Source organism: Miniopterus natalensis, chromosome 11 (genome assembly GCF_054644295.1).
Source record: "Miniopterus natalensis isolate mMinNat1 chromosome 11, mMinNat1.hap1, whole genome shotgun sequence".
Classification (NCBI taxonomy): Eukaryota; Metazoa; Chordata; class Mammalia; order Chiroptera; family Miniopteridae; genus Miniopterus; species Miniopterus natalensis.
Window position 1 is genome coordinate 45,288,159 of NC_142091.1, and position 24,205 is coordinate 45,312,363.

General features: G+C 38.1%; 1 protein-coding gene and 1 pseudogene across 1 annotated transcript in view; both read left to right on the forward strand.

The window, feature by feature from the left end:
• The first annotated feature begins 311 nt into the window (after positions 1-311).
• CTR9 (CTR9 component of Paf1/RNA polymerase II complex) overlaps positions 312-24,205 on the forward strand; it is a 29,686-nt gene continuing 5,792 nt past the window's right edge. Inside the window, exons 1-21 of the mRNA XM_016206630.2 lie at positions 312-538; positions 1,701-1,799; positions 3,961-4,200; positions 4,788-4,905; positions 5,366-5,455; positions 10,476-10,624; positions 12,128-12,235; positions 16,644-16,751; positions 16,865-17,101; positions 17,321-17,410; positions 17,524-17,652; positions 17,753-17,936; positions 19,534-19,622; positions 19,984-20,169; positions 20,259-20,346; positions 20,519-20,667; positions 21,719-21,835; positions 21,961-22,106; positions 23,044-23,115; positions 23,630-23,765; positions 23,920-24,066. Coding sequence (XP_016062116.2) covers positions 494-538; positions 1,701-1,799; positions 3,961-4,200; positions 4,788-4,905; positions 5,366-5,455; positions 10,476-10,624; positions 12,128-12,235; positions 16,644-16,751; positions 16,865-17,101; positions 17,321-17,410; positions 17,524-17,652; positions 17,753-17,936; positions 19,534-19,622; positions 19,984-20,169; positions 20,259-20,346; positions 20,519-20,667; positions 21,719-21,835; positions 21,961-22,106; positions 23,044-23,115; positions 23,630-23,765; positions 23,920-24,066 — 2,727 coding nt within the window. The 5' untranslated portion in view covers positions 312-493. The remainder of the gene's footprint in view (positions 539-1,700; positions 1,800-3,960; positions 4,201-4,787; positions 4,906-5,365; positions 5,456-10,475; positions 10,625-12,127; positions 12,236-16,643; positions 16,752-16,864; positions 17,102-17,320; positions 17,411-17,523; positions 17,653-17,752; positions 17,937-19,533; positions 19,623-19,983; positions 20,170-20,258; positions 20,347-20,518; positions 20,668-21,718; positions 21,836-21,960; positions 22,107-23,043; positions 23,116-23,629; positions 23,766-23,919; positions 24,067-24,205) is intronic.
• On the forward strand, positions 10,815-11,797 carry LOC148092005 (large ribosomal subunit protein eL21 pseudogene; annotated as a pseudogene).

Below are 24,205 nucleotides of genomic sequence, written 5' to 3' on the forward strand. Positions count from 1 at the left end.
CGCAGAGGCGGGTCTCCCGAGGACGGGGTTGACGGTATTGGCCGCAGGTCCACGTCAGTCAGCGGCCGGGTCCCGAACCCTCGCCTCATTCGTCACCCCGCCCGCCGCGGGGCGGGGCGGGGCGGCTCCACCCCCGTAGTGTAAACTCGGGCTGCGCCCGGGGGCGGCTGGTGGGGCGGGGCAGATAGAGGCCGCTGTCCAGCGGAGGCGCACACTGGTAAACTAAAGCTTCGGAGTGCGTGGTCCGAAAGGCCCTCCGCGGAGGAGTGCTTCCGGGGTAGGGGGCGGGCCTGCCGGAAGTGGCAGGACGCCGTCGGCTGCTCGTTGTTTGAGCGGCTGACGGGTAGGAGAAACCGGAGCTCCGGCGTCGCCGCGGAGCGGCTGTCGCGACGACAAGACCCCGAGCCGCTGCTCGCCTCTGGACGGGCCAGAAGCCCGGAGTACCGGCTGCGGAGCGGCGGGGCAAGGCGCCCGCTCACCTTTTGATCTCATCATGTCGCGGGGCTCCATCGAGATTCCCCTCCGGGACACCGACGAGGTAAGTGTCGAGTATGGGGGCGGGTTGAGGCGGTGAACTTGCACGACCCCCTCTTCCCACTTTCTCTCGGCTTCGTTTCCGAAGCGAGAGCACCCCCTCTCCCAGGAGCCCAGGTCGACATCCCCCGCCGAAGCTCCGTTCACCTCCTTCCCCAGCCCCTGCGCCCTCCCAGGCTGGGGCCGCCGTGTTCCTGCAGCCTTGGGGCCACCGAGCGCTTGGAAGCTCCGCTCCTACCTGTTCGTTTGACAGCGCTCTGCTCTCCTCCTCACTCGTGGGCGCAGGGGTGTGAGAGTGGTCCCTACACTGTAAAGCACCTCACAGACCCCAGAGGTGGGTGCTGACATCACCCTGATCTCCCTGCTGCTCAAACCAAGGATCTGCCCCTGGGAATAGATACGATGTCGCCTTTCTACCTTAAAAACTCGAGCCTGTCTCGGTGCATGAAATAGAGACCCCAAGATATAGCCGGTACTGTGCTCTGATAGAATTAACCCCCTTCCCTTTCGAATGCCTCATTCATGGTGGCCTAGGGCTTGTCTGAGTAAAGCTTTCAACATCGTTGTTCTCTCTTTGGGTAGTTCATACTCTTATTTTTGTTCGTTTGGTTAGTTGAGGTATAATTCACTTACCATAAATTCCAGTGGTTTTTAGTAATATTCACAAAGTTGTGCAACCATCACCACTATCTAATTCCTCAGCATTTTCCTGCTGCTGCTTTTGTGCCCACATTCAGGAGTGTCTTTGACACAGATGCTGCCTTCGTGATTAACGTGTACAGTGGCAGTGAACTTTGCATTGCCTCTAGGCTTGTCAGACCTATGGCATCAGCGACTCTGGGATGCTTATCTGCACTTTTCCTACATTATATGTTAAGCAGGGTTTTGTTTTGTAATTTTTTGAGCTTTTGTAGTATTTCATAGTTCTAGTGACTTGAAGACAACTAACAGGATTTATTTGCTTCTCTATGCATTTTCTTTAATATTACCATATAACCTACTTATCCTGTGCTTCTTAAACCTTCCTTAATATATGCACTTGCTCAGCCCTTCTGAAAGTGAACAGAATCCTACATATATCAATATTGATGTATATTCAAGAAAAGCAGCAAAGAAATGTGAATTTTAAAAGAAAACAATTTAACAACTTGCATTTTGTGTTTTAGGTCATTGAACTTGACTTCGATCAGTTACCGGAGGGAGATGAAGTTATCAGTATTTTGAAACAGGAACACACACAACTGCACATATGGATTGCTTTGGCGGTCAGTATTCATGTAACAGATATTTTTATATATTGACTGGGGAAACTGTTTTCAGATACAGTAATAGCCAGCTTGGATGCTTGATAAATAAGTTAATTGTATCATGTGTATGGAAGTTAATTGTATTACCATTTATGGGACAAAAAGGCCAGTTTCCTAAGTTGTGTGCTATTCCACTGGCAAATTAGCGTATGTTGGTAAAGGCAAAATTCATAGGAAATTTATAGGAAAACCTCGATATAACGAACTAATTCAGGCAAGGAAGTTTCTGTTAAAGCCAAAAGTCTGTTATATAATAAAATAGGTTTTCCAAATGCATATGTTAAAAACTTGACAGATTAGTTTAACTTGTTTTTACTTATGTAGACACATTTGTGTAATTAAAATTAAGTATGTATGAAAAGTTTAATTTCAGAGAAAAGTTTTCTATATATATTACTATAATTTTAAATTTACACCAAATAGGTCTAGTAAATGCGTGTATTCATCAGTCACCACAAGTAAACAAATGCATCCAGCTAGAGCGTGGCTTAGCACACATTGGAACATTAGCCGGCTTGCATTAAAACTGCTGCAGAAAGTCACACCAGGTGACTACAGAACCAGTTACTGCTTGGGATGCAGTGTGATCACGTGCTAATCATTCGCCGAACATTGTTTACAAGCAATGACTCTTGGATTTAAATATGTAGACTATAGTTGTATATATATATATAGTATTTATTTATGTCAGTGAAATTACAGTGTTTTTTCCAATATATGGACTATTTGCTAAAATTTGTTAAAAATAAGAGTGAATTAATAAGAAAAAATAACCTATTAATTAAATTAGAAGCAAATCTTTGTTAAAAACATTTTTAAATTAACAGGGTGTTAATTTTCACATATGACATATAGACCAGAAATTTTGTTCATTAAATTGAGGTCCACAAAATCGAGAGTTGACTACTGGAAGTACTTTCAGTGACAAGCAGTGCCTTTCTGACTTGAAGGGCTAAGTTTCCTAGTCTATGCAGAACAAGTCATTAATGCTTGCCACACATTTTTTAGAACGAGACAGTAACTTCGACTTTTTTTTTTTTAAGTATAAATGTTTTCTTTAACAGTACTTACACAAAAATTGGAGGATTGGAGGATTAGCATGGGACCTGTGGTAAGATGAATTGATGGAACATTGCAGGCTGTGGATTGTTACATAGGAAAAAGTGTAGTCTTGGGGAATTGAGAGTCTTGTTCAAATTCCAACATGGCTGCTAATTAACTGTGTGGCCCTAGACAAATAATCTACCTCAGCGTTTCCTCATCTAAGATATGGGGATGTTAGTATTCACTTTAAGGGTAGTTGTACAGATTAGATGTAATGTATTTGAAGCTCCTAGCATAGTATGTGGCCCATAGTAGGTGGTTAATGTATGATATTCCTTTCATTATTAATAAATGAAACATGCCTAAGGAAGTTATTCAACAAGCCCAAAGTCATAGATAATTTTTGATAGATCTAGAACCAGAACCCACGTTTTCTGTTTGGAGTTCTTTATATCTCTCATCATTGCTTTCTCTCTTGGGCTCTGATTTAGTTTGAAATCAACTATTGCTAGGTGAGAAGTAAGTTGGAAACACTTGTAGTGACTATAACAGCTTTATTTTTAACAGCTTTATTAGGTATAATTTACCTATAATAAACTGCACATATTTCTTGGGTACCATTTGAGAAGTTTTAGCATATGTAAACACTTATGAAATCATCACCTCAATCAAGGTAATGAATATATCCACCGCCCCCCCAAAACTTTTCTCCAAACTCTCCCTGCCCCCTACAGTGCCCATACAACCCCTGATCTGCTTTTTGTTGCTAAAGATAAGTTTGCATTTCCTAGAGTTTTATACAAATGGAATCGTACTCCTTTTGGTCTGGCTTCTTTCACTCAAAATGGTTATTTTGAGATATATGTTGTAGTGTGCATCAACAGTTCCTTTTTACTGCTGAACAGTAGCCATTGTACATAATAACCATAGCTTGTTTCTCCATTCACCTGTTGATCAACAATTGGGTTGTTTTCAGTTTTTGACTATTACAAGTGAAACTGCTATAAAGATGTGTGTACAACTTTTTGTATGGACATATGTGTTAGTAATTCTGATTTGATTCTTTACCTCATAGCTGGAATACTACAAGCAAGGAAAGACAGAAGAGTTTGTAAAGTTGTTGGAAGCAGCACGTATAGATGGCAATTTGGACTATAGAGACCATGAAAAAGACCAGATGACTTGCTTGGATACTTTGGCAGCCTACTATGTACAACAGGCTCGGAAGGAAAAGAATAAGGACAATAAGAAAGATCTTATTACACAGGCAACCCTGTTGTATACAATGGCTGATAAAATTATTATGTACGATCAGGTAAAACAAGTCATATTTCTTTGGATTTATGAAAGGAAAAAAATACCATACAAAAGCAAAATGTGTATAATTGGCAATAGATTTCTTGGAAAGAATTTTTCTTAAAAAAGTGTGGTTGATATAAATAGTCAAAATGAAGAGGGGTTCCTTGTTTTTGTTTTGTTTTGTTTTTTAATTTAATTTTTTATTTGTTTTCCCTTTTCTTGGTCTTTTTTTCCCCCTCTTGTTAAAATTGGAATTTCTTTGGTCCTTATACCGTTGAAGTGATTTAGCATATAAAACTTATACACATGTTTAGCCAGTAATTCTGACATCTCCAGATGAATTTCAGGCATATTTTAAAGAGTTTGAACTTTTCTTTTTTGTTACTATTCCTGGAACAGAAGACTTGTTGCATTTCAGGATAATTTCTCAGTTTGTTATTAAGAATTGCTTATTACTAATTTAAACACCTTACAGTTGATAGAGAAACTGTGGTGATGCGATGCCTCCTGTCTGTATGGTTTTCATCTTATTGTTATACATTTATGTTAAATTGCAGTTAGTCTTTGGTAAAGTCAAGTCTAAGATGATGCGTTACTTTTCAGAACCATTTGTTGGGAAGAGCCTGCTTCTGCCTACTTGAAGGTGACAAAATGGATCAGGCTGATGCACAGTTTCATTTTGTACTCAACCAGTCTCCAAATAATATTCCAGCCCTTCTTGGTAAGTCATTTTTGGCAACCATCTTTTTTTATATTTTTTAGCATATGCCTGAAATATATCTCTTCATAATAGCTTCTTAGTAATGGGCTGGACACCAAAGTAGAAGAGCTTTGCCTTATTAAAAATGTAACTCTGTACAATAGGTCATTGTTTCTGTTGAAATTACAGAGCTAAAATATATACTAGTGAAGAACGATTTTGTTATCCACTTCTGAAGAGTAAATAGACAATCTCTATTTGGACAACTCTGAGCTATTTTACTTATTGTTAACATTCAACATAAAGTCAGGACTCATTTGTTGGCATAAATTAATATACCCTTATGGAAAACATGTTTTGATATGAAATTGTTTTCACTATTTTCAAGTATTTCTTACTGAATTGTATTTGATTAGGTGAATGTAGAGCATGTGAAACTTGTGTTCTTTAATTAGTGCATGTTTATTTTTTAAAATTACAGGTAAAGCTTGCATTTCATTTAACAAGAAGGATTACAGAGGAGCTCTTGCTTACTATAAGAAAGCATTGCGTACTAATCCAGGATGTCCAGGTAAGAGAAACACCTTATTTTAAGTCTAAGTTGTTTTTGATGCAACTTAAATATTAAGGATTTGGCAGTTGCTTATAAAGTTAGTTGCGAAAAGATACTGTAGGTTTGTTGAAATGACAGAATAGAGACTTTTGCAAACACATTATGTTTTATTCAAAAGCTGAATAGTAGATCATAGTATAATCTTTTTGCCCTTTACTACTTTTCTTTCTAAAATCTTACTATTTTAGCAAATTTTATTGAGTGCCAAGTATGTGCCAAAGAGACAGAAGTACCTGCATTCATGTAATTTATTTTCCAGTGAGGAAGATAAAATGAGTAAAATATAACTATGTAAGATATTGTAAAGGCTAAGGAGAAAAATAAAGCGGAAAAGGAGTATGAGAAGCATTGGGGGTTGGTTGTTTAGAAAGGTTGACCATGGAAATGCATCACTGAAACAGTAACCAGGGGAGTGAGTGTAGCTAGAAAAGAGGTTCTGACATTGAGAGGTTATGGAAATGAGGAAAAATCAGCAAAGGAGCCTGAGAAGAAGCAGTCAGAAATAGAGAAGAGAGTAAGTATAATATCCCTGAGATCAAATGTAAAATGTTTCCAGAAACCTAAGTGTCTTCTTAAAGGGTCAACGCACGAATTCTTTCTTGTAGGCATTCACCCTAAGTAGAAGGATGGTGGCTTGGGGGACGGCACTCATATGGGGGAGACTGAGTTCTGTGGCTTTGGGGTTAGGGTTAGAGCAACAGCGTCCAATGCCCCTGTGTTGAGTCCTACTGCATGGCCTGTGGCACCATCTTCCCTGGGTTAAGCACTCCCCGCACATGGTATTAACCTGGTAAGCTACACTATCTTCACCCTAAAAACTCCCTGGGGTCCTACCCTGGCCAACTCCTGTACGGCTGAGGGCTGTGTTAGGGGAAATCAGCTTAGGCCCAAGTTGCATTTTTTCTTGAAAAGTTTTCCAAGAATTCCAGTCAAGCTCATGGGGTGCCAGAGACACATATGGAGGAACTGAGTTGTGTGGCTTCAGGGCAAGGGCCATCTTTCAACAGGCTGACAGGCACCAGCCTTTCCTGTGCAGAGCCCTCCCTCTACACAGCCAAGTCTTAATCTGCTTTAGCCTGGTGAACTCTACTAGCTCCACCATGATGACTCCCTGAGAACCTGCTCTACCTCAAAAGCCCCAGTCAGGTGGCAACTGCCTCAGTGTACCCTGAGACCTTTGCTGAATGGCCTCAGACCCAGCACTGGCACCAAGTTTAAAGCTGTATTAACCTGGTGAACACCACTTGCCCCTACCTAGTGACTACCTGAGCACCTGCCTCACACAACTTACCTACTGCCCAAGGCTTCTTCAGTGCTTAATCTTAACATGCAGCCAGAGGCAGCAGTAGGTCTCCATGTGCCTTGAGCCTTTTGCTCTCTTGCCCCAGGCCCAGTACTGGTGGCAGCCAGCCTCAGTTCACTGCTTGGACCTTCCCACACCCACCAAGGCCCAACAGAGGCAGCTGCCAACCTGTATCAATTAGTAGCTCCTAACAGGTAACCTAGGGCTAGTCTCAGGCAGTGACTGACATTGCCCTACACTAGAGTCCCTATCCCAGGAGCAGCACACAGGGTGCTGGCTTCAGACCACATCAGGGCACTGCCTGATTAGCTTCACAAGCAGCACACCCAAAGGGATCAGACCCTGCTAGGACGAATTCCACTTCATGGAGTAAGTCCACGTGCTGCAGCTGGTGCGCTGTGGGCGTGGCCAACCCTTACAGCCAGCCTGAGGGTCATCTCCACTCATGGACATGCCAGTAGCAATCAAGGCTCAACTTGCAACAGGAGGGCACACATAACTCATACAAGGGATACTCCTGGAGCACCTGGCTCAGGTGATCAGGAAGACTTTATCCCTGGGCCCCCCAGTACAACACATAAGGCCACTCTACGAAAACTGGGAGACATAGCAGATCTTTCTGATACACAGAAATAAACACAAAGAGGCAACCTAAATGGGGAGACAAAGAAACATACCCTAAATGAAAGAAAAGGAGAAATCTCCAGAGAAAGAACAAAATGAAATGGAAGCAAGTATTCTACCAGATACATAGCTCAAAACAATGGTTATAGGGATGCTCGTGCAACTTAGGGGAAGAGAAGATGAACTCAGAGCTTCAACAAAAAGATAGTAAGCATAAAAAAGGACATAGAAATCATAAAAAGAACCACTCAAAAATGAAAAATACAATAAAAGAATACACTAGAAGAAATCAACAGCATATTAGATGAAATAGAAGATTGAATCAGTTATTTGGAAGACAAAGTAGCAGAAAACAATCAGAGCAGCAAAAAGAAAAAAGAATTTTAAAAAATTAAAATTTTTAAATTCCTAGTTGGAATGTCGTTTCATACACTAAAAGGTGGTGGGTTTGATTTCCAGTCAGGACACATACCTAGATTGCAGGTTCGATCCCCAGTTAGCGCACATGGGAGGCAACTGGTCAATGTTTCTGTCTCTCATCAATGTTTCTCTTTTTCTGTTTCTGTCTTCCTCCCTCTCTAAAAAAATTAATAAAAAACATCCTTGGGTGAGGATTTAAAAAGAGGATAGTTTAAGGGACCTCTAGGACAACATCAAGCATAACAACATCTGCATCATTGGGGTACCAGAAGGAGAAGAGAAAGAACAAGGGATTGAGAACCTATTTGAAGAAATAATGACTGAAAACTTTTCTAACCTGGTGAATTAAAAAGACATACAAGTCCAGGAAGCTTAGAGTCCCAAACAAGATAAACCCAAAGAGGCCCACACCAAGACATATTACTACTAAAATGGCAAAGGTTAAAACACAGAGAATCTTGAAAGCAGCAAAAGAAAGACAATTAGATACCTACAAGGGAGCTCTGATAAGGCTGTCAGCTGATTTCTCAACAATTAGATACCTACAAGGGAGCTCCTATAAGGCTGTCAGCTGATTACTCTGCCCAGCAAGGCTATCATTTAAAATTGGAGAGAGAAAGAGCTTCCCAGACAAGAAAAAGCTAAAGGAGTTCATCACTACCAAACCAGTATGACAAAAATGTTCAAAGGACTTCCTTAAGAAGGGAGGAGAGGGGAACATAAATGTGAATAATAAAATGGCAGTAGCTATTGATAATCACTTTAAATGTAATTGTATTAAATGATCCAATCAAAAGACATAGGTAACTGAATGGATAAGAAAATAAGATTCATATATATGCTGTCTACAAGAGGCTCACTTCAGATTGAAAAACACACAGACTGAAAGAAAAGGGATGGAAAAAAATGAAAACCACAATGAGATACCACCTCACAGCAGTCAGAATGGCTATCATCAATAAATCAAGAAAGTGTTGGGGAGGGTGTGGAGAAAAGAGAACACTCATGCACTATTGGTGGGAATGCAGATTGGTGCAGCCACTATGGAAAACAGTATGAAGGGTCCTCAAAAAATTAAAAACTGAACTGCCTTTATGACCCAGCACTTACACTTCTGGGTATTTATTTGAAAAAATCCAGAATACTAATTCAAAAAGATACATGTACCCCTATATTCATTGCAGCACTTTTTATAATAGCTAAGATATGAAAGCAATCTAGCTGTCCATCAATAGAGGAATGGATAAAGAGGAAGTAGTACATATATACAGTGGAATATTACTCGGCCACAAAAAAGAATAAAATCTTACCATTTGCAACAGCATGAATGAACTTAAAAGGGATTATGCTAAGTGAAATAAGTCAGAGAAAGGCAAATAGTGTATGATTTCACTTACATGTGGATTCTAAAGGACAAAATAAGTGAACAAACAAAACAGACATTCATAGATACAGAGAACAAACTCATGGTTGCCATATGGGAGAGAGACTGGAGCACTGGGTGAAAAGTATGAAGGGATTAATAAGTACAAATTGGCAGTAAAAAATGGTCACAGGGATGTAAAGTACAGCATAGGGGATATAGTCAATAATATTGTAATAACTGTGTAGAGTGCCAGGTGGGTACTAGACTTATCAGGAGGATCACTTGGTAAGCTATATAAATGTCCACCACTGTGCTGTATACCTGAAACTAGTATTATATTGAATGTCAACTGTAATTGAAAAATAAAATTTTTTTTTTAATGTTTTCAGAAGAACAGGGTGTCAGTGTCAAATTCTGTTGTTAGGCAAAATAATACAGGGATTGAGAATTGATCATTGGATTTTGCAGTATACAAATTATTAGTTACCTTGATAAAAGCAGTTTTACTGGAATGATGGGGGTGAGATCCTCAGAGTGGATCAAGAGAAAATGGAAATAAAGGAATTAGAGGTAGCAAGTGTAAATAGATCTCAAATTCTGTGGTTAAGGGACGAATAGGAATGGATTGACAACTGGAAAGGGAAATGGAATCAAGAAAGGATTTTTTTAAAAAAGATGAGAGAATGTTTGTTATGTAGATAAGAATGATCTAGTAGAGATCCTGATGATACAGGAAAAATAGGGGAGAGTTGCTGGAGCAGTGTCCTTAAGTAGATGAGAAGGGTAGTATCTAGTGACCAGTGGAGAAGTTCCTTAGGAACATGGTTGTGTTTTGGCATTGCCTTGAAATTGGGCAGTATGTATGAGCATAGCTGTGAAGGGAATGATAGTATGTGCATGTACTCAGTCACAGTATTTAAGGTCTCAGTGAAGCTTTTTGTTCTCTTTTAAAGATGCTGTTCAGAAATTAGATATTATAGTACAGTGTAGCGAGGAATGTTGGGAGAAACAGCAGTGTTATAGGTGTTCTCTTCTCTGGTGAGAAAGTTATCTATGATGAGGGATCAGGGTTGGGGGGACAGGGAGAGAGTAGTATGATCTAACCTTCAGTGAAATCAAGTTTGTGATATACCACAAGATTTTATATTGTTATACTGAGGTTAATTTTGGGATTTTTGCAACTCATAGAGAATGTTTAAGAATTCTTAAAAATTTAAACCCTAAAAATGCTCTAGTTTGACAGATTGAATGACTTTATTTTTTAGCGGAAGTTCGTTTAGGGATGGGCCATTGCTTTGTGAAACTTAACAAACTGGAGAAAGCGCGTCTCGCATTTAGCAGAGCCCTGGAACTCAATTCCAAATGTGTGGGAGCATTGGTTGGACTGGCTGTTTTAGAGCTCAACAATAAAGAGGTATGTAAGTGAAAAAATCCTGGCCAATTTGTCAGGCCTATGATCCCATATCTAAAACTCTTGAAGCCAGAGTGTTTCAGAAATCAAGATTTCAGATTATAGAAATGTAATGTGGTGCCTGCACTGCATAATATAGAACACCCAGTTACTAGGACACGAACCCAAATGCAAACTTATATTTCAGGGCAAAATGAGTGACCACACTTATAGGATAGCCTCACAATTCAGGTAAAGTTTGCCACCAAATGAGCTTGCTCCAAGATAACAAAAAAACTTGTTTTTTAGAGGTTTTATGATTTCAGGATCTCAAATATGAGACTATAGACAGTATATGAGTTTGGAATGTTTTCAATTGTAAGTAACAAACAAAAAGCACACACTGTAGTGACTTAAACATAAGAATTTTTATTATGCACTAAGCCAGCTAGACTTGGATTTGACACCTCAGTATCATCAAACCCAGGGTTTTATTTTATATCTTTCTGTCCTTCCTTTATGTGTGGGCTTTCCTCCCATGTCTGTCACCTCATAGTTGCAGGGTAGCTGCTACATCTCCAGGCATCTCATCATTGTATCATTCATATAAAGAGGGAGGAAAGGAGAAGGTTACAAGGTTTTCTCTTAGAGAAGTTCTGTTCTGCTTTTCGTCCAGAACCACCATCTTCCAGTAATTCACCAGAATTACTGACACAAAGGGAAAGAAGAGAGGCATCCAGTATAAGTTCGCTAGGCCTTTTAGAAAATACAGAGTTGTTCATTTGGCCACATACATTCAAATCTACAAGAAAGGTGATATTGTAGACATCAAGGGAATGGGCATTGTTCAAAAAGGAATGCCCACAAATGTTGCCATGGCAAAACTGGAGGAGTCTACAATGTCACCCAGCATGCGGTGGCCATTATTATGAACAAACAAGTTTAGGGCAAGATTCTTGCCAGGACAATTCATGTATGTATTGAGCATATTAAGCACTCTAAGAGCCGAGATAGCTTCCTGAAACGTGTGGAGGAAAATGATCATATAAAGAAGGAAGCCAAAGAGAAAGGTACCTGGGTTCAGTGAACTGTCAGCCAGCTCCACCCAGAGAAGCACATTTTGTGAGAACCAATAGTAAGGTGCCTGAGACGCTGGAGCCTACTCCCTATGAATTCATGGCATGATAAATATTTAAAAAAAAAGACCTTTGTACTGATTAAAAAATAAAAGTAGTTCTGTCCTGTATTGAGAAGGAAACACCCTGTCGTGCTTCCCCTGTGTATAATTACTTAAGGTTTCCAGTGGAGGTACTTTTGCAATTAATTATAAGAAAACTAAATTTTAACAGTTTAACTCACTATTTGAAATGTTTTCTCCCTGGTGAAGGTCAACTGAAACATGAGCTATATTTTGGTTTCCGAACTTAGATTTATATAACCTTATTTCTTCAGACTATAACAAAAACTGAAGAAGTGCTAATTAAGTAATGTTTTCACTCAGCCCTGTCATCATTGTTTTTCTTTTAGGCTGATTCCATCAAAAATGGTGTCCAGCTTCTTTCCAGAGCCTATACTATTGATCCTAGCAACCCTATGGTATTGAACCACTTGGCAAATCACTTTTTCTTCAAAAAGGTAGGAGATGTCATTTCTTAAAGTTGTTTACTTAAAAAAAAAAATTTAAGTCATAGACACAGACAACAGTATGGTGGTTACCAGAGGGAAAGGGGGTGGGGAGGTTGTAAAGGGTAAAGGGGGTCAAGTATGTGGTGACAGAAGAGATTTGACATTGGTGATGAACATACACAATATACTATACAGATGATGTATTATAGAATTATACACTTGAAACCTATATAATCTTATTAACCGATGTCACCCCAATAAATTTAATGTAAAAATTTTTTTTTAATTTTTAACTCCAGTTTCAGGTGTACAGCATAGTGGTTAGACATTTATATAACTTACAGAATGATTCCCCCCATAAGTCTTACAACCCACCTGACACCACACATAGTTATTACAATATCATTGATTATATTCTGTATGCTGTACTTGACATCCCTGTGACTGTTTTGCAACTGCCAATTTGTACTTTTTAATTTCTTCGCCATTTTCACCCAGTGTCCCAGTTCCCCTCCCATCTGGCAACCATCAGTTTGTTCTCTGTATATATGATTTTATTTCTGTTTTGTTTGTTCATTTGATTTTTAGATTTCACATATAAGTGAAATCATACAGTATTTGGTGTGGTGTGTTTTTTCTGACTTACTTCACTTAGCATAATACCCTCTGTGTTCATCCATGTTTTCACAAATGGTACGGTTTCATTTTTTTTTAGGGCTAAGTAATATTCTCTTGTGTATATATGTACTCCATCTTCTTTATTCTGTTGTCTGTTGATGGGCACTTAGGTTGCTTCCATTTCTTGGCTATTGTAAATAATGTTACAGTGAACATAGGGATACACATATCTTTTTGAATTAGTATTTTGGATTTCTTCAAATAAATACCTAGAAGGGGGATTGCTGGATCACATGGTAATTCTATTTTTAATTTTTTGAGGACCCTCTATACTGTTTTCCATAGTAGCTGCACCAGACTTAGCAGGAAAGTATAATTTTCTTTACTCTTAAGTCCTGGTTTTTGTTTTTCTGTACTGCCATTGATATTTATTTTATATTTTTAACTGGGAAAGCAATTTGAAGATGTCAAGATTTTTTTTTTTTTTTTCAGATTAGAGTTTATATCTGGGGATAGATAGTTATCTGAGGGTGGGATTGTTTGTTCATTCATGTATTCATTCATTTAACATTTATTGACCCCTTATATGGTACCCAACACTGTGATAGGGATGTAGAGGTCAGTTAGATATGTTTTCTGCACTCAAGGAATTTAATTTTGTAGAAAACCGACATGTAAACAAATGTAAAAGTAAAAATAAAGGTCTTTACCTTTCTGTGGCAGAGAAATGAAAGAGGAAGTGATCATGTGGTTAAGACGGTTTTTCACTAAGAAGGAAAAGCTCGTGATAGGTTTTTAGGAGGAGGTCACTAGGTAGTTGAAAGGGGCAAGACACAGATCTGGGAAATAGTCTTAGTAGTTTAGTTTGTAACTGCATAAGCATTTGGTGGGCTCATGATAGGTGATGCATGGGATCCAAAGTGGGGCACTTGTGTATTATACAGAGCATGAACCTACTTATGTAGACAACAAAGAGTCATTGAAATTTCTGCATATCGATTATGATTTAATTTTTATTAAAGTTGCCACTAATTTTATAGAAACAGTGGTATTTTAGGCTTCTTAAGTACTGACTCCAAGATTTCATTGGCAAAGTTTTACAGTAAGCATGAAAGTTTAATCTGCCATACAGAAACCCAGGTACTAGCTTGTGCTAACTTTAAACTAGTTAAATAGCAATTTAGGTAAAAGCTTACACATCAGTACTTATTAGTAAATGCTGTGTTACTGTTATTGGTGCTGTTAATATGCATTCAATGCTTGCTAAATGCCAAGCACTTTTAAAAGTGCATTCCATATTTATCATATTCACATTGAGCCTGTGATGTGTAGGGAACATTATCCCCATTTTATGGATGAATAATTGAGGCAGAGTTAATACCCTAAGGTTACACAGGGTTTTACTCCCTTTGGCTATGGAAGCATACTCCCCTTTCATAATGAATTATTAATTAAGCCTTATACTATAACTTATGATACTAAAAAGCACCTAGTTAGGGAGAAGATGGAAATGTATCATAAACAAATGAAGTGTTACTGTTTAAGATAAAACAGTTACGTGTATTAGTTTGGCTTTTACTGGAAAAAAGAAAAAACTGATTCTAAATATTTGAGTGCATATCTAATAATCAGTGCTCACAGCTGTTAGTACAGCTTCCTTGAACCAAAAGAGAATTATTCAGTTTTTCGTATTCAATTCTAGTCATCCTTCCACTGCTAAAGATAAAGAATTGCTTGTATTTAATTTAACACAATCAGTATATACATAACCTTATAGATTTCATAAGTAAAATATGTAAATCAAGCCAACCTGAGTTACTGGACACCTCATCTGTGATCAGCACTATGCCAGGTGATGTGAGGTCATCTTGCACTGAATATATGTCTTCAAGGTTTATAGAGCACATCTGCATACATTTTCTCCATTTATCATTTTAGCAGTCCTGGGAGGTAGGCAGGCTATTTCTATTTCCCTTTCTGTAGATAAGAAAATTGAAGCTCAGCAAAGTTAAGTAACATCACTTATCAAAATTCACTGAGCTAGCAGATAGTAAAATTGAGATGTGATCTTATAATTCTCTGCCCACCACACTATATTGCCTCCCCTACAGAAGAATAACTTAGCTGGGAAGGAAAGGTATTATTAATTAACATCCCAGACATGTCAATAATTGAGTGGTAAAATGGGTTTAGAGATGGGAGCTATCATGACTCCTGGAGCAGTTAACACAGACCTCCAAAAATAGCTGAGACTTGAGCTTGATCTTTTGATTGGAAAGAGAAGCAGCCAGGATGCAAAGTGAATTAAGGACAAGAATTTGGGGGAGAAAAAATTAAGAAAGAGAAGTCTCAGTTATGCGGAAGAAGATATGAATGAGGATTTTAAAATAGAATCTAATCTTTAATACATTGTATGTTAAATTTCAAATAGAGCTATTTTGTTCTCTAAAAGTGTGTCATGAGTCATGGAATAATAAAAACAGGAAAATTAAAGTAGATTCCATAGCAAGGTGAACCTAACCCTTATGCTCATTTCAGTTGAATAATGTATAAATTTAGCTAAAAGACTGTAATGTAATGAAATGTGTAGAGTTGGAATCACTTGGTTCAATTTCAGGTATCACCATTATATAGTTATGTGACTTTGGGAAAATAAGTTAATTTCCTCATTTGGAAAACCATAATAATACTTACTTTATAGGATTTGAGGGGTGGTAGAACTAAATGTAATATGCACATTAAATACTTATCTAATGGAAAACACTCAGTTACTGTTAAAAACTGCAATCCCATTATTATTTCTAATGTAAAAGAAACTGTCAAAACTAGCCACTGATCAGACAAAAGCTGTACTTCAGACCAGATTTGTAGTCGAACTATAAAACACATTCCAATTAAAACTGGAAAGTTGTTTCCTACTCCTGATGTAGAAACTCTGACTCTGAGACTCTAAGGAGATTAGCTGGGTAGTAATCCAAATGAAAATCAAGTCTATAGGGAAAGTCATGGCCCATGCATTCAAGTATAGCTGAATTCAGTTCCATTTCTGGCAGTTGCTATTCTCATGTGATATAACATTTCCCTGGAGTCAAAAACACCTGAATTCAGATTCTAGCTTTTCCACTTTAGATAGCACACTTTATCTCTGTAAGCCTCCACTTCCACATCAATAAAATGGTAATAATGACACACTTTGCAAGGTTTTGATTAAACTTGGAATATAAATATCATGCCTAGCATAGTGCTTGGCATGTAGTAGTTCTCAATAAATTTTAACTATTCCCACTACTCCTTTTTTGTTGTTTTGTTGTTGTTTTTTAAATCCTCACCTGAGGATATTTTTTCCATTTCTTTTCAGAGAGAGTGGAAGGGAGGGAGGAAGGGGGGGGGGGAGAGAGAAACATCGATGTGAGAGAGACACATCGACTGGTTACCTCCCTCACATGCTCCAACCAGGGTGGGGAATGAACCTGCAACCCAGGTATGTGCCCCCATTATTCTTAATAAGGGACTTAACCTCTCTTAGGTCTTCTCATCACAAAAATAGGGCTGATTACTGCAAAGGATTGTTGTAGGGATTTTTAAAAAGTAATAGGTATAATGGGCAAATGTTAAATACTGGGTAAATGTTCATTCCATCTCCCTCTGAATGTATCAGCAAGGGAAATGGGAAAAATCATTAGTAATTCTGTATATGGTGCTGTTGTTAATTCAGTTAACATTTTAAAAGAAGCCTTATGGTTGAGACTATTGGAGTTGCTTGAATTCACTCAGTTGATTTCTGATCTTCATTGTTCAGGATTACAGTAAAGTCCAGCACTTGGCGCTCCATGCATTCCATAATACAGAAGTGGAGGCAATGCAAGCAGAAAGTTGCTACCAGCTGGCTAGATCATTCCATGTTCAGGTAAGATCATTTTCAGCCTTTTCTAAATATCTAATCCTTTTTGTTTTATAGTTTTGCAGGTCTTTGAAGAACTGTGTACGTATTGTTGGTCCTTTTTTATTTTCATTTTTTAGGAAGACTATGACCAAGCTTTTCAGTACTACTATCAAGCCACACAGTTTGCCTCATCCTCTTTTGTGCTGCCATTTTTTGGTTTGGGACAAATGTATATTTATCGAGGTGACAAAGAAAATGCATCTCAGTGCTTTGAGAAGGTTTTGAAAGCCTACCCTAACAATTACGAAACTATGAAAATTCTTGGCTCTCTATATGCTGCCTCAGAAGATCAAGAAAAACGAGACATTGCCAAGGTACCTTTTTAAAAATCTTAGCTATTTTCATCCCTACCTAGACTCTCATTCCTTATTTCTTGTCATTGCTGGTAGAGATGTGATGAAAGCAGTTTTGTTAGCTAAGCTAGCTTCAGTTGAAGTAACAATTGACTTTTAAACAGGGTAGAGTAGCCACCACTTTCTTCTTTGACATCTTGTAGTTGGAATGCTTTAGCTTAATGGTCTCTTTTTCCCCAGGGCCATTTGAAGAAGGTCACAGAACAGTATCCCGATGATGTTGAAGCTTGGATTGAATTGGCACAAATCTTAGAACAGACTGACATACAGGTATTTTAGCAATGCTTTTCATCTCCTGCCTAATGCCTTTATTGTAAGCCTGGTGTAATGTGTGTCTCTCTCACTTAAACTTACACCTTATTCTGTCCACCTTGAAAATACAGGGTGCCCTTTCAGCCTATGGAACAGCAACGCGGATCCTTCAGGAAAAAGTACAGGCCGATGTCCCCCCAGAGATTCTGAATAATGTGGGGGCCCTCCATTTTAGACTTGGAAATCTAGGGGAGGCAAAGGTAGGAAAATAGAAATTCCCTTCTTCCATACTATTAAGTTGAATGCACACTTTTTTAGCTGTCTCAACTCTTTTAACAAAATAATTTTCTTTTCTTATAGAAATATTTTTTGGCCTCATTGGATCGTGCAAAGGCAGAAGCTGAGCACGATGAACATTATTATAATGCCATTTCTGTCACAACATCCTACAATTTAGCCAGGCTGTATGAGGCGATGTGTGAATTCCACGAAGCAGAAAAACTATATAAAAACATCTTGCGGGAACATCCTAACTATGTTGACTGTAAGAATTTTTAAACTTTTTTTTTTTTTTTTAAATATATCTTTATTGATTTCAGAGAGAGGAAAGGAGAGGGGGAGAGAGAGATAGAAACATCAATGATGAGAGAGTCATTGATCAGCTGCAGCCCACAACCCGGGCATGTGCCCTGCCCGGGAATCAAACCCCGATCGCCTGGATCCCAGGTTGACGTTCAACCACTGAGCCACGCCCGGCCGGGCTAGAATTTTTAAGCTTTTAAAAAATGTATTAAAATACCCACAACAGCAGCAAACATTTAGACTGAAAAAAAAAAATCTTTCTTAGAACCAGTAGTAAAAAAACTTGAAGGTTATAATGTCCCCTTTTCTTCAAGGCAAATTTGTGGCCTTAAAAAAGAAAAAATGCAGCCTCACTTAAATTTATGCTAAAATCTAAACTAACTAAAACTCACCATATTCCATAGGTGAGCTCCCTTCAGTGGGTCACTACCTTTATTAGATTTAACATCTCAGTGATGGGATCACCTTTATGATGGTCCTGCTTTCATTTCATAGAAACATTTTTGTAGTGTCTATAATAGTGAGAAAGAGCCTTTTTTTTCCTTGAAATAATCATTACTAAAATTGTTCTACCTTGAATTTTTACAACCTACACATTGTAAAATTTGGAAAGTTTTTAATTAAAAGTAATTTACATAGTGTACGTCCCTTAAAAGAACCTAAAGCTATGGTATTTTGATTTTGGTCAAATCAGGAGCTATTAACTTGGCCCCTGACATGCTATTACAGATGTAATAAGAACTAAGATTTTAGTGCAATATCAGACTGAATTTGAATTGATTTGATAGGCGGTAGAAAGCCTTGGTTGGTTTCTTGAGGAGAGTGAGATTTTCTGTAGAAAATAACTTACATTTGTGTGGCACCTTTTTTTTAATTATTATTAAAGTGAGAGAACCACAATTAGAGCACAGGTTTTCTAATAAGTAATCCTTCGTCATCCATGTTTTCACTATTTTGCTGGATGAGAAACAGCTTTTCATTCTTTCATATATATACACACACATATATATATGTTGATTTCAGAGGGAGAGAGAGAAACATCAATGATGAGAGAGAGTCATTGATCGGCTGCCTTCTGCACGCCCCCTGCTGGGGATCGAGCCCGAAGCCCAGGCATGTGCCCTGACCAGGAATCGAACCACAACCTCCTGGATCATAGGTCGATGCTCAACCACTGAGCTGTGCCAGCTGGGCAACAAGCAGCTTTTCATGAAAAAGTAACTTGACAATGCTGTGCATCAGAGAGAAAGGAGACAGAACAGCTCTAAGCTTTTAAAAGAACTTAGCTTGAGATAAGGACTTAGAACGGGGTGCTAGCATGGGGAATGGGTGGGAGGTGAGTCTGAGGTTTCCAACAGCAGGATTGGTGGTCACTGAGTGTCTTTAACTTGTTAGATTATTAATTCGTTATATTGATGCTTAATATTTTTTCACCTGTGGGACTTTTTTCTGTTCATATGAATATGTAAACAAGAATAATTGTTTCAAATTTATGACTTTAAAATTATGACCTTTATAGCTAATATTTTAATCAGAAACTTTTAACTGTATATTTTTAGGCTATCTGCGCCTAGGAGCCATGGCTAGAGATAAAGGAAACTTTTATGAGGCTTCAGATTGGTTTAAGGAAGCACTTCAGATTAATCAGGTTGGTAATATTAACTCAGGTTTGAAAAATAATTATTTCATCTTTTTCCCCCTTTTAGTGGCTGTCATATTTCTGGTATCTTGGCATCTCCTTGTTTTTTTTCATTTACTTGTTAAAGATATTAAAGAGTATAGAATTCATCTAAACTTTTTTATTGTGGCCCACAGTAAGAAATAGCTGTCAAACATCTGATAATTACACACTAAGTTGATTTAACAGCTAACTGATCCATCTCAACTCTCAGTTTGAAAACACTTGTAAATGTAGCTTGTAAACTTCTTCAGTAATCAGCTGCTATGGAAAGATGATTATCTCTCTGAATCCAAATTACAGATTTCACTTCTTTTTACATGTGTTTCAGGACCATCCAGATGCTTGGTCTTTGATTGGTAATCTTCATTTGGCAAAACAAGAATGGGGTCCAGGCCAAAAGAAATTTGAGAGGATATTAAAACAACCGTCTACACAGAGTGACACTTACTCTATGCTGGCCCTTGGCAACGTCTGGCTGCAAACTTTGCATCAGCCCACCCGAGATCGAGAAAAAGTAATTTCTTTTTGTCTCTTTAAAACAAAACTAATACTTGTTTCATTCTTGTTTGAATTTTTTTAATAATGCTTGGGGTTCTTTTATAGGAAAAGCGCCATCAAGATCGTGCGCTGGCCATCTACAAGCAAGTACTCAGAAACGATGCAAAGAATCTGTATGCTGCTAATGGAATAGGTGATTATGAGACTTGGATCTCCATAATTTGTGAAATGAGTGCTTTTGGAGGAATATTGCTAGATCAGTTTCTTCTAAATGTCATGAAGTTAGTTGTTTTGAAATAGGACTTTTAGTTGTTTTCCCGCCACAAATAGAAAATTCTGAACTGTGAACCTTTTTCTAACTCTAGGAGCTGTTTTGGCCCACAAAGGATACTTCCGTGAAGCTCGTGATGTATTTGCCCAAGTAAGAGAAGCAACCGCAGATATCAGTGATGTGTGGCTGAACCTAGCACACATCTACGTAGAACAGAAGCAATATATCAGTGCTGTCCAGATGGTAATGTCTTATCTTTCAAGACATTTTTATATCGTGTTCATTGTTGAGCAGATGTTTTCTTAACCGTTCTCTCCCTGTCATGGAGTTGTATGCTCTCTTGTGATAACTGCGTCTGTTCAGAGATTTATAATTATATAATTTGAAGGCCTGTCTTTAGTGTCCAGAGATATGAGTCCTGGATCCACCAGTTGCTTCGTGTTTGTTGAATGCTTGAACTTGAAGTAGAAGAGTTACACTACTATAATTCAAAAGTTAAAAGGGCTAAGAGAAAATAAACTTCTTACTGTGAAGGTAGATGACAAGAGCACCCCAGGCTCTGGGAAGTGGTTCCCTTTTTTCTAAGAAGGATGGCTATTATTTCTGTATTCAGAATATCAGAAAGGCACTAGTCACAAGAACTTACAGAACCCAGATTGCATATGATAGTCTCAGAAATTGTTACTTTGGAGGTAGACCTTCCTGATCTGCAGAATGATAATGTTGCCTTTTAAAATGTAAGTTATATACTAGGGATATTCAGGGGAAAACTGTCTAATCATCTTTTGTGAAAAAGATATGTTCCATGTTCAAAAAGTGACATGTTCATGGCAAAATTAACATCAATATTGCTATATTATTGGTTTTACCAAAAAGTTAACAGCCAGAAATATGAGCCTTTTCATGCCCATTGCCAGTAGGTTCCACCAATCCTAAACAAAGGTGGTAGAGAGTATAACACAAAGGATCTAGGTATGTGACTTCTAATAAGTTGTCAATAAGCTGATTCTAGATAGCTTTACTAAAAATGAAAACAGCCTTCCAATCTTTGTCTTTTCTATTTTGGTCCAAATTTCAAATGGAAAAACTATTTCGAGTAGTTTTTCTTTTGATCAGATTTTTTTTATGTTGTGAAAATGTGTCCTGGTGAATGTCAAAAATCATTCTCTGATTCTTTGAAATTAACCATTCAAAGGATAAAATGCCTTTTCATAAAGCTTTAAAATTGCTTAAAATTTTATTACAAAATAACTATCATTTAATCCTTGTGTTTTAACTTTCTCTTTGATTGCAGTATGAAAACTGCCTCAGAAAGTTCTATAAGCACCAGAACACTGAAGTTGTGCTTTACTTGGCCCGGGCCCTCTTCAAGTGTGGCAAGTTGCAGGAATGCAAACAGACTCTGCTGAAGGTAAAAAGAACTTATATATATTTTTTTCTGTTTTGTGCATGTTCACGTATCTGACACTATTTGACTAACATCCTTTTCATGTCATTGGGTCATGTACAGTATTTGCTTTGTTCTTTTACTTATAGGCTAGACATGTGGCACCCAGTGATACAGTTCTTATGTTTAATGTGGCCTTGGTCCTACAAAGATTAGCTACCTCTGTCCTGAAAGATGAGAAGAGTAATCTGAAGGAAGTACTTAACGCTGTGAAAGAACTGGAGCTTGCACATAGGTAAAGAGTTTGTAGAAACAACCTTTGAAATGTTCTATTTCTTTAGACTTGTGTTTCTCAAAAGGTGCTGAAAACCACTTCCCTCGGGAATCTATTAGAAAAAGGGAATTTATTCCAATCATTCCAGTGATTTGTAAACCAAAGCAGATAGCTGCCACCAGGTGGCGACAAACCATAGCTGGGATCCTGCCAGATTTGCATCATGGAGCTGGATCCCTAGAACTGGCTGGCCGGCTTGCTTTGCAAACTTGCCTTGGATTTTTCATTAACCTGACAGTAACATGACCTCACATTTTACACACTTGAAACTTTTAGATTCCACATTTTAGTAGACCAGTGTGTCTTTTCATGGGATACTGATTTTCGTTGAGCTAAGATTAAGGCCTTCCCTCTTAAATAACGAATAGGTTTATTCAGCTTAAAATTTATGTAAGTTTATAGTATATATTTGGTAAATCAGTGTGTGATAAAATTAAAACCTGACTTCTCTTCAGGTTTTGTCCAACCTTGTTTGAATTCTTGTTTAAGCATTTTTTGCCTTGCCTGGCAGATTTTAAGTGCTTTTGTGGCCTAATTCTCTTAACCTCCATGCTGACATGTTTAGTAAATTTAGTGTTTAGTAAATATTCTTTCCTTGAACTGACTTTTGGTTATTTGTTAATTTACTGATAACATTAAGTGTAACTTGGCTTTTCTTAATGAACTTGTTTTTTGTTAAACAGATTGAGTGGCATATTGATGAGAGTCTTTTTTTAAGTGAGTTGCATATATAATTTTCCTATTGAGATGCTAGCCCTTCATGTATTAAATACTTGCATGTAAGTCAGTTACTATATAAATCTTTTCTCCGACTATTTTTGTACAACAGTTTTTAAAAATCTGAAGGGCTGATTTTATTAAAATTTTATTAAGTATTTTATTTTCTCATTTCATTTAGATACTTCAGTTACTTGAGTAAAGTAGGAGATAAAATGAGATTCGATTTGGCCCTTGCTGCCACAGAAGCCAGGTAATTACTGTTTGTGAATGGTGACTTTGAGTGAGGCGGCAGTCGCCATGTGGGCTGGGAGATGGACACCATAGTGAACAGATTCCTCGTCTTCCAGGGGTCAGTCTTTCACACCCCTCTCTGGGACACCCCAGCCTAGACCAAGGCTTTCTTCTAAGGGTTCTTTCAGGGAATAGGGCAAAGTTTATTTAGTACTTAGGTGATTGGGAAAATATATCAGCTGTGTCACTAGAATCAAGGTATGATTCCTGACTCTTAGTCACATGTGAAGATAGTATTAGAAACCTTTTTAGCATTGCTTTGGGTGGACATTCATGATTTGGAAACTTAACATAGTTGATGGTATTGGCTTATGAGAAACTAAGTTAATTTTGCTAATTAACACTTCCCATAGATGTCAGCTAATGATTCTGCTTCAGACATTTTAATTTGTGTAAGGAAAACAGATGCTCTGAGTTTTTGAACATAAAGTACACTGGCTGCACTCGTGTTTCTCTAAATCTGAATGTTCTAGGCAATGCTCTGACTTACTGAGCCAGGCCCAGTACCATGTGGCCCGGGCACGCAAACAGGATGAAGAAGAGAGGGAGTTACGAGCCAAACAAGAGCAAGAAAAAGAACTGTTAAGGCAGAAACTTCTTAAAGAACAGGTACGTATTGTGTTTTCACTTACACTAGAATTAAAGAATTGTGCGCATATATATACTTTTGTATGGTAAAAAAGAAGTCTTTAGATGGTAGCCATGATTTATTTCATCATAAGGACATTTTGATGAGGTTTTCTCTACCCTTTTTTTCTCACAGGAAGAGAAACGTCTCAGAGAGAAGGAAGAGCAAAAAAAACTTTTAGAACAGCGGGCCCAGTATGTTGAGAAGACCAAAAATATTCTTATGTTTACTGGAGAGACTGAAGCAGCAAAAGAAAAGAAAAGAGGCAGCGGTGGTGGCCGGGTAAGACATGCCCCCCACTAACACAGATGGCCCCAGTCCCTGTCTTTTGACTTTCAGAAATGAAGATAAAAATGATTACATTCACTCTGTACTTAGCCCTTAGCTAAAAACAGTCTTCCAAGACAGCCCTTTGAATGGC